The sequence below is a fragment of the Diceros bicornis genome, chromosome 31, assembly GCF_020826845.1.
Source record: "Diceros bicornis minor isolate mBicDic1 chromosome 31, mDicBic1.mat.cur, whole genome shotgun sequence".
Lineage (NCBI taxonomy): Eukaryota > Metazoa > Chordata > Mammalia > Perissodactyla > Rhinocerotidae > Diceros > Diceros bicornis.
The window spans coordinates 33259368-33276250 of record NC_080770.1 but is presented as its reverse complement, the minus strand read 5'-3'; the positions used below and the strand labels follow the sequence as shown (position 1 = coordinate 33276250).

The 16883-nt window shown below is 44.1% G+C and overlaps 1 protein-coding gene across 10 annotated transcripts in view; it reads left to right on the top strand.

Moving 5' to 3' along the window:
* Positions 1 to 16649, top strand: part of CD44 (CD44 molecule (Indian blood group)) — an 87315-nt gene extending 70666 nt beyond the window's left edge. For 7 of the 10 annotated variants that reach the window (XM_058527148.1, XM_058527147.1, XM_058527149.1 and 4 more), the window contains 4 exons: positions 1461 to 1526; positions 5148 to 5219; positions 7375 to 7453; positions 13393 to 16649. In XM_058527148.1, coding sequence (XP_058383131.1) covers positions 1461 to 1526; positions 5148 to 5219; positions 7375 to 7453; positions 13393 to 13597 — 422 coding nt within the window. In that variant the 3' untranslated portion in view covers positions 13598 to 16649. The remainder of the gene's footprint in view (positions 1 to 1460; positions 1527 to 5147; positions 5220 to 7374; positions 7454 to 13392) is intronic. The other 3 variants (XM_058527155.1, XM_058527157.1, XM_058527156.1) reach the window with 1 other exon arrangement.
* The last annotated feature ends 234 nt before the right edge of the window (positions 16650 to 16883 follow it).

Here is a 16883-nt window from a genome sequence, read left to right as displayed (position 1 = left end):
TGGGGGTTTCTTGGGTTTCTTCTGAAACACTCAGAAAAGGCTCATTATTTCCCATACATTTTTCTCAATATTTATGCTTAATATTAAGAACTAAAACATTCAGAATTGTGGTGGTGGTGGTGGTGGTTGTGGTCGTGGTGACGGTGGTGGTGGTGGTGGTGGTGGTGGTGACGGTGGTGGTGGTGACGGTGGTGACGGTGGTGGTGACGGTGGTGGTGACGGTGGTGGTGGTGGTTGTGGTGGTGGTTGTGATGGTGGTTGTGGTGGTGGTGGTGGTGGTGGTGATGGTGGTGGTGGTGATGGTGGTTGTGGTGATGGTGGTTGTGGTGATGGTGGTGGTGGTGGTGATGGTGGTTGTGGTGGTGGTGGTGGTGATGGTGGTGGTGGTGGTGGTGGTGGTGACGGTGGTGGTGGTGGTAGTATTGATGTTGGCCTTTCAGCAAATGCTGTTTTCAGTTATTCTAACCATCAGCCAAGGAACAAAGCAATCTATCTCCTCTATACCATTACATGAGAGATGACGAGTCACCTCCCTCCGCCTTCTCTCATCAATGGTGGTGATCAGATTACTGTATATTCCTTATAGGTACCTTCATAATGCGTGACTAGAGCCATCTGATGAAACCATTCTTCTGTTTTATTTTGTTTTAAGATTTCAGATAGTTTTGGAAAATGTGTGGGGAGGAGGGAGCAGAGTGCGAGTTTTCAGATGCTAAATCCAAGATTTGACCTGTGGATCCAGATTTTAGCAATTCATGAACTTGTCTCAATCTAAAGCCTTTTGGTGATGGATGTTTGAGAAGATGGGATTATATTAACTCTTGGAGTTCAAAATACAGATTTAATTTTTGAAAAATATTATTTGAAATGTTTTTCAATAACCAGATACACATTATTCACATGCTAGCTATCATCTCCCCCTTTCTTTTTCACTTATCTTCAGGCTCTTTTTCTCTAAATAAGCAGTTAACTTTTCTCTTTGAATCTTTACATAATAGAACCCCAAGATCCTTTATTGCACACCCAAAGCTTTTTCTATCTCCTGCGTCAGAGAAATCTCTTTAAATGTCTCATGCCCAAAGCCTCAGAGTACACCCACTCCCTGTGATCACATTTGTCATCATCCAAAGCATACAGTCCTTATTTCAAAGGCACACTATCAAGTCCCAACCTCAGACCTGCGGAGACATAGATTTCTTCCAACGCCGCACCTCCTCGATGGTCTTTGCTGTTTAGTTTCCTTAATTTTGATTAAAACTCTAGCCCACTCAATAGTGGATTAAGTCATGAACAGTAATTAATATCATGGATCCACTCAAGGCTCCTTTGCCATCGTTTTTTGGTTACCTTTAAATGACTAAACTTTGTGATGGGCTGTATGAAAATGCAAACATGAAGAAATGCAGATGGCGGTGTAACCAGAACACACCGCACTGAACCTTCCCTGATTCTCCTTACAGAAGACCAAGGCTCCTCCGATGACCACAGTGGGAGGTCCCATACCACCCATGGAACAGAATCACCTGGTGAGTTTGAGCTGCTTTAGTTACTTGCTGTCATCATCATTGAACCTGCTGATTATTACTGAAGTATGAGTCAGCGTCTCTATACAAGTGGTTCTCCAGCTTTCTTAGCATGCCTCACAATCACGGAGGGGGCTTGTTACGTCGCATTTCTGGGCCCGTCCTTAAAGTTCTGATGCAGCACGTCTGGGGTGGAGCCTGAGTATTTGCGTTTTGCATCAGTTCCCTGGTGATGCTGATACTGCTGCGACAGGGACCACACTTTGAGAACTCCTGCTTTGGAGAAAATTTTTCTGTCTGAAAGGATCAGGAAGAGTTCAAGCAGGGTCTCGATGTAACACTGCACTACACCGAGTGATTAAGATGGTGGGTTTTGGAGTCAGAATGGCCTGGGTTTGATCCCAGCAACTTCACACACTAACCGGAGACGTTGCTTAGAGAATCTGCGACTCAATTTCCTAACCAATAAAATTGGGATAATAATAATTGTCAGAGGGCATTGTTTTCAAGACTAAATGATAGAATACATGTAAAGCATTTAGCATAATCCCAGCACATGGCAGAACAGCTAGCATTTACTGAGAATTTACTGCGTGTCAGTGGCATTGTTCTAAACACTTTCCGTGTATTAGGTTGGACCCTATGGAACTGCCGTTTCTGTAGGTCAACAGTCAGTTATCAGCAATTTCCTGTGTTTCATTTATTGTTAACTCAATCATCCTACAAACCCTGAGACCTACATAAATACTATTATTGTCCCCATATTACAGATGAGGAAACTAAGGCTCAGAGAGGCTAACTAACTTGGCTGAGTTGACATGACTGGTGAGTTGGGTGGTGGAGCCAGGTTTCAAGCCCAGGGGTCCCATATTTGCCTCTCCTAAGCAGGGTCTGGAGCGAGCCCTCTGTAATGACCATAATTGCTCCCAAGCGTGCATTACTAAATGGACCTGTTTGCTGTGGAAACAGTACTCTGAGCAGCAGAAGTCTGACATGAGGCAGGTTTCCTTGTGCCCCCTGTTGCTGGGGCCACTGAAAGGTTCTGCCGGTGCTGTCTTAACTGTCGTCTCCCCGAGCATCGTAGGTGCAGGTGCCCCCAGCCAAGCCAGGTGATCCAGGTGAATGTACTGTTGTCCTCCTCTTCACGCTAAGTCAAGGCTGGTTGCCGCCAGGCTTAAAGATTCACACACCTAAAGCAAATATGAAGATGGGTATTTACATGGTAGCTTTAGCAATAACCTTTTATGAAGAACCCAGGGGTGTGGGTTCTTCATTAGAAATGCTTCTAAAATGAAGACAGAAGTCCCAGGCTCTCTGGAGTCCTGGGTGGGGCATTTAGACTTTCCCAGCCTCAGTTTCCTTATTAGTAAAAAGGGAATCAGAACACCGGCCTCAGTTACCTCCTAAAATTCTTATGAAGAACATGAGGAATCGGGAATGTGAAAGTATTTTGGAAATGATAGGGAAGTATTACTAAGAGACAATGCTCTCTAAAATCAAGAGAGCCCAGTTTCTCCAAGTGTGGTCCTTGGACCAGTAGCAGGGACATCCTCTAGGAGCTGGTTGGAAACGCAGAATCCCCAGCCATTCAGACCTACTGAATCAAGATCTGCATTTTAACCAGACCTCTCCCCCTCCACGAGGTGGTTTATATATACATTAAAGTTTGAGAAGCACTATCCTAGACTGTTTTTCTCAAAGTTGAAGCCAGTTGAATTGTCTCTGTGCACACGTCTCAGACTGGATCTCATCTCCCTACTGCAATGTCAAGCGTCCCTCTTTGCAGAACCTACTTTCCTGGCCAGCCCCACCCTGGCTAGATTTGCAGCCCTCTAGGGCGCAAGATGAGGCCTGCTGTGTCTCATCCCTCTTCTTCGGCTTTTGCTTGAAGTGAGATTCAGGTGGGCAGGAGCGGTCTCTTTTGTTTGACTCCTGCACAGGTGTCCATTGTTCAAACAAGAGGTTTCATCTGGTTGTACACACACCCAGATCTTTCCTTGCTGGGAGCGCTTTTTTTGAAAATCAAAATAAAGAGATTATGATCCATTAATAGCCTCCCTTTCCAATATCAAAGGCTACTGTGAGTCAGAGAAAGACCAGCAAGAGTAACTGCACCTCTTAGGTGGTTTTCCAGGCCTAAGGTGTCCAGTTTACATGGCCAGTATCCCATGGCCTGTGCAGGTGAACACCTGCCAGTGACCAAGAACTCTAGGAGGCAGCCAGGAAGCACCACGGACTCCTTCTGAAGTGTGTAAAGTGAAAAGCCACTGTCAGAATGGCATGGGATATGTTGAAATGGCCATACATCTGGTAAGAATTTGTTTTGCTCCATTCTGAGTTTAACAAAAACGTCAGATTGCATAAATGGAGCCATACTGTATAAAGTAACCACCAGAGTCATGATGTCAGTGTCCACCACACACAGTCTACAGTTTGACGCTCTAAGAAAAGCTTTTCATTTAAAGCCCAGCCATCTTCATCCATTGGTTGGCCAAACAGACTTCCCTGGTTTTTTTCTTCCCTTGGAGGCCTTCAGGATTCTGCAGTGGGTTCCCATTTGGTAGAGAAAAAAGCGTTCATTTTGGTGGGAATTTTCAAATTTTGTTTTGAAGCAGTGGAGGAAGCATAAAAAACACAAATACAAACCACAGCTTTCATTTGGGTGAGTCTCTTCACAAGATGTCTTAGAAGTTTCTTTTACAATATGATACCTCCCTCATTTCGATGAGCCTCCTGTTCTGACTTGTGGAGTCTTTGTCTTGGATGCTTCCTTCCAGCTTGAGATTTTTTTGGTTTGTTTCCTTGTTTTGTTTTGTAGCAGTAGAAAATGTTCAGCCTTCTAAAAACAAGGCATGTTTCAGTAATATATCAGCAGGGACTCTAATAGGGTGATTTTTCATAGACAGAAAGGGCCGTGACCCCAAGTCCTTATTTTGTAATATTTATGTTCACTTCTCTGATGATATCAGATGTGATTTTTAGATTTCCTTTGGACTTTCTGTAGCATGTGAGTCTCCTAGAGATCTTGATAGATGAAGATTCTTATTGAGTAGGCTTGGGATGAGGCCTGAGATTCTGTATTCCTAGCAAGCTCCCAAGTGATGCCTATGCTGCTGGTGCAAGGACCATACTTTGAGTAGCAAGATTCTAAATTAAAAATAGAACATAACAGCTACACACAATTACCATTATTGTGTGCTTCTTTAAACCTCTGTCAAATTATGATCAAGTGGATGCTATTATTACCCCATTTTACGAGTGAGAAAACTGAGGCTTGGAGAGGATAACTTGACCCAAGGCGCACTGCCAACAAGAGGCAGAGGTAGGACTCGAGTCCAGGGCTATCCTGCTCTGCAGCCCAAGGTCTTACATACTGCACAACGCTGCTGGTGAGAATCCTCATGTCTTGATGAAAAATAACATTTCCAAACCTTAGCCTGAATCAAAACGAACTTTTCTGGGGAGGTATCTTTGGTGTAACACTTTATAAATGTCTGTGGCTTGAGTCTTTGAATAGCTTCACAGTGATGCAGAACATAGAGGCTGGCCCTGTGTGCTGCTCTGTAAAGAACTTGTGGTTATGCGTTTCAAACTTTGGCTGAGAGATGTTGTTTTTTCCCTTAGGATACTCAAGAGGGAGTCAAGGAGGTGGGGCAAACACGACCTCGGGTCCTATACGGAAACCTCAAATTCCAGGTGAGTTTTAAGCTGTGAAGAAAAAAAAAAAAATGCTAAAAGCAGGTCTGTCTAAATGTCCCAGAAAGAAGAGACCAATTCAAAAGCATATTCTCCTAGGTGTCCAACCCTTGAAACTGATGGCTACTCTCTGCAAGCTAAAGGATGAATGAGAGCACTACAGCTTCTTGGTGGGAAAGCATGGAACATTCTTTTTTTCCACCCAGTCCCATAGATTGGCTGAGCTCATATTCAGACCTGTCCCTGGCCTATCCCCGAGAAGTGCCATGTTAGTTACTACAGCTTCCTTCCCAGATGGCGATCACCCACGGGACTCCCTGTCACACCCAGATTCTTCCTATCCCCATCCACTCTCCCCTTTATTTCTGGGTTTAGGGGTGAAGCGTGTGACTTTCCTCTCACATTGTAGACAGTGAGGTGATACAAGGGCCATGTGTGTTGGGTGGAGTGAAAACATCCTTCTGGCCCCCAAACTACTTTTTCTGGACAGTCTTCACTGATCCAGACAGAAGAAAGTTTCAGAATGTGTTACCTGTGCAAGGAGGGGGCTGTGACACCTGGCTCTCCTTAGCATCAAGATTTAAGGCATTTGAGGCAAATTCTTTTTTTGACTTGGGCTCAAAATTAAGCGTTTGTAAAAGAGGATTACAAAAAAAGGAAGGGTTTTCCTAGGGTTATAAATTATCCTTTCAACTCTTCCCTCTTCAGAGGTCTCAAGCTGAGCCTCCCTTGGGGAGAGGGAGGAATGTGGTGTGTGCCTCGCCCCCTTGCCCCAGCTTGCCTGAGTGCGGCTGAAGGCAGAGCACCAGCACATGGAGAGAGGGAGTGGGCTGCCAGGGAGGAGCAGGTGAGTGAGAGGCAACGAGCTATAACCAGGCAGCAGGATTCTTCCCTGCGCTAGTGAGAGTGAATATGAGGCATCTCAGGACTGGAGTCCAGGGGAAAGAACAGAAATGATACCCTCCTGTCGGCCTCCCCACCTCCTGACTCTACCTCCCTCCCCATACTCACCTAAGCAGGTAGCAGTCAGGCAGAGGCAGTACTGAGCAGGAAATCAGAGGAAAACCGAGACTCCCAAAGAGGAATGGACAATGAATGACTTCCCATCTTTCTGGTTTCACAAACTCTCGTTCATTGCACAGATACACAACCCACTGGGCAGTAGAATTTATTTACGTTGTCAAGTCATATTTTTATCCTATTAAAGCTTGATTTTAGTAGTCCACAAATGATACATGATTATTGGAGACATTTTAGAAAGTACATCTAAACAAAAGGACAAAAATATAAATCACTTATTACATACCTCGCCATCCAGAAATACCATGGTTACCATTATTATATATGTCCTTCCTATCATTTTTCAATGTAATTTATATACAAAAATGTAATTATATCATACATGCTGTTTAGTAAACTACCATTCCCAACTGGTTGGCCACAGCTTTCCAATGTCACTAAATATTCTTCCCCTGTTTTGTAGTACATAATACAATGGATATACCCTAATTTATTTAACCAATCCCTTACTGTTGGATATTAGGTTGTTTTCAACTTTTATAAATAGTCCAGTAATGAACATGTTCATAGTGACTTCTGAGGTCCTATTAATTCCTAGAAATGTAACTGCTGGATCAAAACCATGAACATTTTGAAGGCTTTTGACAAGTTTTGCCAAATGGCCCCCAGTGAATGTGCATAACTTCAGCCCTCCACAGGAGCGTACTTTTTCCCACCCACTATTATGTGGCATCCACTTTTGTTTCTTGATAAAATGTAAGGCGGATGCTCTTATATAGAAAAGGAATGTTCCTTTCAAGGGAAGCATAAATTTCCTTTAGTATTTAATAATATTGCACCAAAGGCATCTACAAGTTTCAACAGGTTATTCTACACTTTTTTGGAAACATGTTCCTTCTAGAGGGACTTGAAAATCCTGACTGATGATGAGAGATTAAAACAAGATGCCTGTTGGACAAATACCCGTAGCAAAATCGTTCTTCCAGTATTATCTGCCTATTGGGCCATTCGGTCCGACTCGTCGTAGTGCTGACTGTGGTTCTTGTTTGGACCAGGTCAATTTATAAAGTGCATTTTTGTTTTAACAAAGTGTGTTTCCCAAGCTCATGGGTATCTTTTGGTTCTCTCACACCAGAATGGCTGATCATCTTGGCATCCCTCCTGGCCCTGGCTTTGATTCTCGCAGTTTGCATTGCTGTCAACAGTCGAAGAAGGTAAGGCGATGCACCTTGGGGCCCTCGACTTTGAAAGGACCTCATTTAAATGTCGGCTCTGTGTTCTTGCTGCTCAGAGTGTATCCCCTGGAACCAGCAGCCATGGCACTCTGGGAGCTTGTTAGAAATGCAGAATCTCAGGTCCCTGCCCAGACCTCCTGTATCCCAGTCTATGCTTTGACAAGATCCCAGGGATTCACGTGCACAGCATAGCTTAGGAAGCACTGCTCTGGCATGCTCTTTAGACAAAGGAGACACTGTGATTATTCGGATCACTGCTTTTGGATAGTGGTTGAATCTTTTGTGGTTCTTAATATTTTCAGGGTTAAACCCATGGAGACTCTATCTGACGAAAGTTATGAAATATCTCACCAGGAAGGCATAAAAATGTATACTCAGTCATTGATTCATTAAGCATATATTTATGAAGTACATTCACAATGCACAAAAACACTGTATAAAGATTCAAGGATTGGTCATCCTCTTCAGCCTAAGGCCCATGGAACTTTCTAGAACTCTTACCTAAAGCAAGCATTGGGTTTGTGTGTTTGCTTGTTGTTTGTTTTTTGTAATGACACTATTTCTATTTTCTGGAAGATGCAGTTGAAAGGATTCAGGTTATGACCTAGGAAGAGCTCCCTGACAATGAGGGCTGTGAAATGATGAACTTTCCTTAGTAAAGTCTGAATAAAGACAGTCAACTCCCTACAGCTGTGTGTGGGCTATTTTCACATCCTCTCCCTACCTCAACTAAGGCCTATCATTTTGGAAGTTATTTAAATGATACATATACCTGGTTGAGCTGTCACCAAGCTCCAGAAACACCGCTACCTAAAGTGAGGTGAAGGAAAGCAGTAATTCTAGCAACAGAGGAAATGCACTTTGGCAGGGGTACTCCGAAAGTGTAAATCTAAATTTCCTCTGCCAGACACTTTAAAGATGCATTATTTTTCTCTGAGCATATGCAGAGGAACATGAAACCCTTTGTAAATGTCCCTATAGATTTCTTCTTATAAGGTAAAAGCAGCTTATTTCCAAGTGGGGCCACCTTTCTTGTCTCATGAGATCATCTAACAGGCCAGCAAATGCCCCTCAGTTTGGGAGAAGACCTGGAGAAAATTATATTCTTTCTTGTCAGCTTGTGGAAAGCACCAAACAGCTAATTCCACTGTCATGTGCAGCCTATGCAGTATCTCTAATGGTCTGAGGACTTCAAATAATGCCATTTACACTGGTACAAGTTAATAAAAGTGCTCCAGTCAAGTCGAATAGCTGTGTTGCTATCTGTACCTGTGAGGGCGTTATAAAAAAAATTAGTCATGAGAGCCGATTGTATAAGGAACAAAAACCAGGAAATCTGAAAGACCTCCCAGAAGTCTCCTATGAGTAAGTGGAAAGAGATTTTTTTTTAGTTGAATTGAAACGATGTGACTTGAGGGAACCCTTACAAAGAGTCTTTATACTTTCCCTCGGCCTCCTTGTTTTCTCTTAGATTGCTTTTGCTCAATTAAATATGAATTTCCTATTGTTGGGAATCGGTCCTTTTGTTCCAGGCCCTAGAATGCACCACTTCTGCTTACATATACAGTCCATAAGTTTTGCATAAGTCACCATAGAAACGTTGGCGCCGATGCCGTTGACGTGGGGGAGACCTCGGAGAAGCATCTCAGCTGTCCCCGAGAGCAGCTGGAGCCCATACAGTGTGGCTGGTTAGCTCGAGTGTCCCTCCCCATCATGTCAGCAGCAGAAACGGGCCCCACTTCTACCTCCCCCTCGTCCCGAGACCAGCAGTCACCGTGGCAACAGGCAAACAGGGACACGCGGGATCCAGCACAGCGAGTATCTCACAGGAAAAGTAGCTGCTTGGACGCTGCCTTCAAATACCATGTCCTGATTTGATAATCGAAAACAGACTTGCCACGTAGCTAAACGGCTGCAAGGCCCCTTAATGTGTGCTGTGTTGCTAAAGCCACCAGCCCGTTTCTAATCCTCTTAAAAGGCTGGGGCCTTTCTGCTTTGAGCGTTATGTTTTAGAGAGCTACAGAATCCTATTTTCATCAAAGAAAGTTTGGTTGAACATAGGGACCTACGACAGGCCCTCATTTACTCAGCAAACATCTTTTGAGTGGCGGCTATGACTGTCGGCACTGGTGAGGAGGAAGAGAAGATTAAAAAGGAAAAGGGACCATCTCTTCTCCAAGAGGATCTTGAGGTGTAGTGGCAGTCTTGGCCTGTTGAATTTGAGTTAGCTAATTTTTATTGAGCACGTACTCTGTGCCAGGCACTGTTATATGAATTATGGTTAAAAGATAAAAGTAGAAAAGCATTAGTTGCTGAAGTTGAGGTTCAGTGCTTGACCACGGGCTTCCATAGCAAAGCGATCTGTGAGTCGCCTCGTCTTCAAGATGCTGATTTGGGGGTCCTATTATTTCTGTAGCTTTTCCCATTCCTGTCATAACTCACACCATCTTTCCTTGCTGTTCTTCATATAAGCAGAGTCCTTGAACTGCAGCTTTCCAATGGGAATCATACTTCTTTCACTCTCCTTAAGAGCAAACAGTTGTTTTAGGAGTCAGTAGGGTTGGTAGATATTGGATGAGGCCCAAGAGAAGAAGTTAGGTGCCTCTCCTTTAAAGAATTTATCCAATTAGTATGAAGAGAAGAAAAACTGTGAGGATCTGACCAGAGAAGTCTTCACAAAACAGGGCTGGTTAAAGATGTTTCTATGCTGATTGTGCAGAAAAGGCCTTCCCCAGCTCCCTCTCCCGTGGGAGAGACCGTCTTTTCTGTAAACCCCAGCAGGCAGGCATCCACCCTCGGCTTGGTTGTCCCTCTGTAAAGCTCCATGATTCAGAAGTGTCTCCCCGCTCGTGAGCTGCAGACAGCTCCCTGTCACCTACGCGCACTCGACCTTGTTCTGCCCTCTACAACAGCGCTGTCCAGTAGAAATCTCCACGACGACGGAAATGTGCTACATCTACCCTTATACACAATCGCTAACCACTTGTGGCTACTTTGCACTCAAAATGGGCTAGTATGACTTAAGAAGTGAATTTCTAATTTTATTTAATTTTAAATAGTCACATGCAGCTAGGGGCTAGCGTACAGCGCAATGCAATTAAATCTCTCCATATCTTTAAGGATTGTCAGGTCGAAGAGACCTAAGATCAGTCGTTAAGTTACCCCCCTAAGTCTTTCAAGGTAAATTCCTCCACACCCTGAGTGTGAGTTGCCTGGTTTCTAAGCCCCAACCAGCCTGCACACCCTCTCCTGGCGAGGCTGCCATCTGGCTCCTTCCACGCTGTGTGGTCACTGCACGCTTGGCTAAGGCCTGAGATTTATGGGGAAAGGAGATAAAGGCAAGATGCAGTTCACAGAGGTCTCTGACCTTTGGACTCAGAAAATCTGAGTTGTACATACTATGTAGGCACTGCCCTGGCTAGCAGTGAAGCGTCAGACGATATCCTTGCCTTCTTGGATTCAGTCTCCAGTTTACATAATGAAGAGGCTGGGCTGGATGACCTCTGATCCCTGCAGCTCTAATGTTCTTTTAAAAATTCCTGTAACTAAGAAGAATGAAAAAAATTAGAACTTGACTTTTAAAAGTGCTTATTAAGTGCCTGGAGCACTAAATATTGGACTGAGTTATTTATGAGACTCATCCTACCCCCCTGACGGAACTCAGATAACAGAGACGCATAAATCCAAAGAGAAATGCAGGCGGAACGACGAAACCCGAGCAGAGTATTCGTAAGCCCTACAGGTCAACTGTGATTCACTTTCAGAACCAGCTTCGTTCAGACTGATAACATTAATCCCCACCTCAACCCCCGTGCACAAACATGTTTTTATGCTTATAAACCACTTTCCCGCAATATTTCATTCAACTTCTAAACCACCCAGTAGGTGGGAAATGGAAATTACTTTAATAAGACCCCTTTCCTATGAAGGATACCTGAGATATCACCTGAGAATGTGAAATGATACCAGCAGCATCCCACCTTCGGCCTTTAAGTCATCGTCACAGTAAAGAAAACAAGGCAGGTGGAGGCCACCAGGAGAAACAAGCGGAACCCAGTGCATGTGGCTCTCGTTATACCAACAACTGCAGCCAAGGCTTCTCGAACATCAGCTGTCTTCCAGCCACTGCTCTAAGTGCTTATCCAAGGCCTTGGTTTCCTCATCCCACATCCTGAGAGCAACCAGCAATGACAATAGACTTGTGTATCCAGTGCAGGCTCTGTCTCAGGGGCTTTGCACAGTCCTCTGAGAGTGGTACTCTTAATAGCCTGATGTTACAGATAAGAAAACTAAGGCTCAGAGAAGTTAAGTGAGTTGCCTCAGGTCACACGGCAGTAAGGTCTCAAAAACAGACCTTCCACGCCCCTGCTCTGGTCTATGTGGACTGCATCCATATATATAACCAGCCCCACGGATCTGCTCCACGGTTCAGGCATCCTTCCCTCCACCCCTCATCAAGCATGATGGCAGAGGAGACAGGATCTACCTCCTGTTCAGGAGGTATAATTTCTATTTCCCCAAACAAGAGATTAAAGTTTCTGGCCTTGGCAGTCATAGAGGGAATAGCCCATGATCACGAATAATAGAGGCTTTGTCTCTACAACTCCAAATATCCAGCGGCAAAGTGAACAATTCCGAGGTCATACTGTTTCCAAATCTCCAGATGGTTGACAGCATGAATAGAGCTAGGCAGAGCCCGGGCTTTGGGCCATAAAGGCCTAGATTAGAATATTGACTCTGTTCGTCTTGTGTGACCTCAAGCAAGTTATTAAGCCTCCCTGAACCTCAATTTCCACTGCTGTATAATGGGAATAATAGCTGTGTGGCAGGATTGTGAGGATTACAGGAAATTACATGTCAAGTGCCTAGCATTCTTGAGGTATCCGATAAATGCTGGCCCATTCCCCCCTTCCCCACCCTGCTTGTAGCTCTGGGGTTCTGCCATTTTGCTTCCGTTGAGCATAATCTGACATCTGGATGTGTAGCAGTGATCATGTTGCAGGAAGGAGGAAACTTTGCGTCAGGCAGCGTGGGGTGAGGCAATGCTATGACAAGGCTGTGACCCAGAGACAAGATCAAGGTCATGCTCTGCCATCGAAAACTTCTTCTGCATTTGAATTTTAAGTAATGTTACCGAGAAACCTTCAAGTAACTGAACAATTTGTCTTAGTTAAACCTCCTGTATCCAGGGCTATATGGAAGTTAACCAATGTTAGGGAAAAAGCAATATGAGCTTATACTTCTAGAAAAGTGTTGTTTCATTCTTCTCGGAACATGCAGTAAAAACCTTGAAAGACCAACCAAGTGTTGGCTGGGAGAGGAAGTAATGGGACTTTCTTGAGTACACAGACCAGAATGATTTATTCTCATCATACCGATGGTTTATCTGAGACTGCAGAAACTGCTAACGTGCTTAAAAGAGGCAAACACTCCCATTACGGAGTATGGTGGAAGGAGAATTACGACTTGGGAGTCAGACATACCAGAGTTGAATCCTGATTCTTTTATTACAAGCTGAGTAACCAGGGGTAAGTTGTTGCATTTTCCAAGTGCCAAGGTTTCTTCACCTATAATAGCACTGGCTTCCCAGAGCTGTGACCACGGGTTCTCAGACCCAAGTGGGCATCAGAAGCCCCTGAGGGCTTGTTAAACCATAGATGATGGGCCCTACTCCTAGAGTTTTCAGATTCAATACGTCTGGAGCGGGGCTGAGAATCTGCATTTCTAACAAGCTCACAGGTGCCGCTTTTGCTGCTGGTCCAGAGGCCTCACTTTGAGAGGTGCCGATCGTCAGGAGTGAGTGAGATGAAACATAGTAAGAGCATCATAAACCGTAGTGATGATGATGATGGCGAGGACAATGACGAGAATAGTTGGGTCATTACACCCCTTTCTCATATGACTTTTTAAATTATTAGGTGTGGACAGAAGAAAAAGCTGGTGATCAACAATGGCAATGGAGCTGTGGAGGACAGAAAGGCAAGTGGACTCAACGGAGAGGCCAGCAAGTCTCAGGAGATGGTGCACTTGGTGAACAAGGAGTCGTCAGAGACCCAAGACCAGTTTATGACAGCCGACGAGACGCGGAACCTGCAGAATGTGGACATGAAGATTGGGGTGTAGCACCTACCCCATAACCTCAGAAAGAAACGAGAGGGAGCTGGGACCCTTCACAGATGCAGTGTGCTACTGATTGTTTCATTGGGGATCTTTTTTTAGCATAAAATTTTCTACTCCTTTTTGTTTTTTGTGTTTTGTTTTTCAAAGTCAGTTTCAATTTATAAAAACAACATTGCTTTCTGAAATGAGGGCCCAATTAATAATCAGTAAGAATTTGACCGTTCCAGTTCCCACCTAGAAGCCTCTTACCCCCTGGGGTGTGCTGTGGATGGCTTCTCACAAAAGCCGCAAATACATCTTCCCGATCCCCAGCCTTCCCTCCACCCCACCTCCCAGGTAATGGCCACCTGCTAAGGACATTCTCCAGGGCTAAGAGGGATTGGTCCCTGGGAGGAAATTTGAATGGGTCTATATTGTTCCTCCAGCACCCCAATCCCTGGACGTTGCTTTCCAGTGGGGTAGGGGATCGGGGTGTACTGGTTACACATCCCCTTCTACAGACCCCCTGGAAATTTTTCCAATGCTTCTGGGAGATACCCAAAGGGTGAAGCTATTTATCTGTAGTAACCTATTTATCTGTGTTTTTGAAACATTAAACCCTGGAGGTCCTTTGATCAGTATGACTTTTTTTTTTTGTTAGTTTGTCACAGGCATAAAAGGGTTTAAGCTGATTCATAATAAACATCTGTATTTCTTCCGCCTTAACCCTTTGTGCTGCGATCCTTCAGCTTCTTAACCAGCAAGGTCTGGGTCCCGACAGCTCATCAGGAAGATGTGAGAATGGTCCTCCTTGAAAGTTTTCATCTCAGAGCCACTAAGCCCCCACTCCAACTCACTCAACCAAATCTCATAGAAGATCAAGGAAGACCGCACTATTTTAGTTCTGAGGCTCCAAAGGCTTTCTGTCCTGTTGTCCTAGAACCCGAATTCTGAAGAAGGAGCTTCACCTGCTTTTATGTTTTAATGGCCATTTGTTCTCTCTCCCGAAGGGCTGTGAAAAGTCACATTACATTTGCATGACCTACCATTTGTGGGGTCCCATCTCATAGATCCTGACCCTGTTAGTGATGTCCAAAAACAATATGGAAGTGCCTTTTGACATCTTGTGATAAAAGGACACGCCAATGGAAATGAAAGAAACCAAAGTCAGTAGCCAACTGATTGGCACAGGTTGGTGAGGGGAGGAGGGAGCGATGTAGATCCTGTTTGGGTATATTTATGGCTGTATTTGTTTATACTTTAGCAAGCCAGTTGTCTGCCCCCAAGGCAGTTGCTACTCAGAATAAGTTAAGTGCTGGGGAACTCCTCAAAAGGTTACAGGGCTTCCCACCATTGGAATCTGATCACTAGATAGGCAGGTTTATGGCCAAATATGAGAAGAATGGCTTTATGCCCCACGTGGAAAGTCCTCTGTGGTCTTTATTCATAAGTTCCAGAGGCCCCATTGGTCCTGGAACTTCCAAGCCTACTTGTAATAGAGGAGATTGAATCTATAAAGTTAGGGATCCTATAAAATGAGACCTCCTTCCTTTGGCCACCATAAAAAGTCATCTGTTGCCTAAACTAATATGCTTAACTGGCAGTGTTTCTCAGACTGAAAAAAAGAAGAAGAAAAAAAGAGAAAAGCTCCTACATAAACCAGGGCTGGGCTTATACAAGAGTTGATTCTGAAGGGTGTATTTAAAGGAGAGATCCTCACTTTCTGCCCCTTTCCCAACCTCTGCTCTCCCCTATCCACCCTCACACCCTCCTCCCTGCCATGGTCTTTGAAACTTCCTCTTTCTTTTTCTGTGAACATCACTGGCCAGTTCCATACTCAGCTGTCTGGTTTTCTTTTCATTTTCAAGTTGAAAGAAAAGAAAATCGACATTAGGCCCAACTCTGTTGTTACTGCCACCAGTGTCAAAGTGCTCCCTGCCTTCCAAGAGCTTTCCTGGGTCTGCTGCAGACCCAGACAGGCTCCCTCAGGCTCTGTAACCCGAATGCCACAAGCCACTCCACGATCAGGTTCAGGCGGGCTATCCCAGGCTCTACGTGATCCCCAGATTCTCTTTGGAGCCATGGATAGTCATACAAGTTTTGATGGTTTCCGCCCCTTCTAGACATTCCCAACAAATAGGCTGAGACAGGAGATTGTTTTCTATCTTATTTTGGAATTATATATCATCTTTCCTTTTATTATGATTGTAGTCTGTTACTCTGTGTTCTCAAGATAGGAATAGGAGAGGTCCAGAATAAGAGGTCCAGGAATAGGAGAGGTCCTTCTATCCTTGGATGCAAAACCCCCACAATATTGCCTGATGTTCATAGAATAGGATGTATTCTTTCCCATTTGAAATAATGGCATAACTTTGGAAGCACAACTTGACTGCATATCACTCCTACCAGTGGCTTGCCAGGTGACCTGAGCGAAGTCATTAAACTGGGTCTTGTTTGTAAAACTAAGGGACCAGTATTTTATTATTTTGCAAAGCTTAAGAGAGCAAAGCTGAGAGTTTTGCAAAGCTGAGAGCTTAAGATGTAATTTTTCCTATAATTGTAAATCTTTTCTGTCTCCTGGGGGCTTCCTTTAAATTAGCACTGGGTGAAAACTAAAATGGGGCAAAGATATCTTTATATCCATATTCCGTAGATTCTATCTTGGCAGAATGGATTTCTCCAGCAGAACCTCTCAAAAAGTGTTATATTGAGACCATGACCCCTAGAATTGGTTTCATAGCCAATGTTCATGCAATACTGGTACAGCAGAGGAGTAGGAGAAAGGAAACCTCCGACTTCTCTAGAAAAGTGTACTTAAGAATAAGAATAACATTGTCCCTTCACCTTTATGTCATAGGTATGCCTTTTTGTAAATCACTTGCATTGAATTTTCAAAGAATAGCTCATTGTTCATGCATGTACAATGACCATTATTACTTTGATTTTTCACAGCACACCCTCCCTCTGATTTTTGTATATTTATTGATGGACCAGTAATAATCAGGAAAGCATGATATGTATATTGCCCAGTTGAAAGCACTTATTGGAAAATATTAAAAGGCTAAAGGAAAGGAAATGGACTCATGAGTCTCTGATTTAATGGGGGCGGGGGTGTGGGAGGCTGGGAGGGGGAGAGCTGTGATTATCTGTCTGGGTAATTTAGATGTGCAAGGCTAAAGGTTTATGAGGTGGCTGAAGCTTCACACTGATTTTTTCTAAAAGAAAAAAATTACAAGGATGTCTATCACTTGAGAGTCTTATTTTGGAGAGAGCTTAATTTTCCATAGGAGAGGTGTAGTCCACCTGTTTC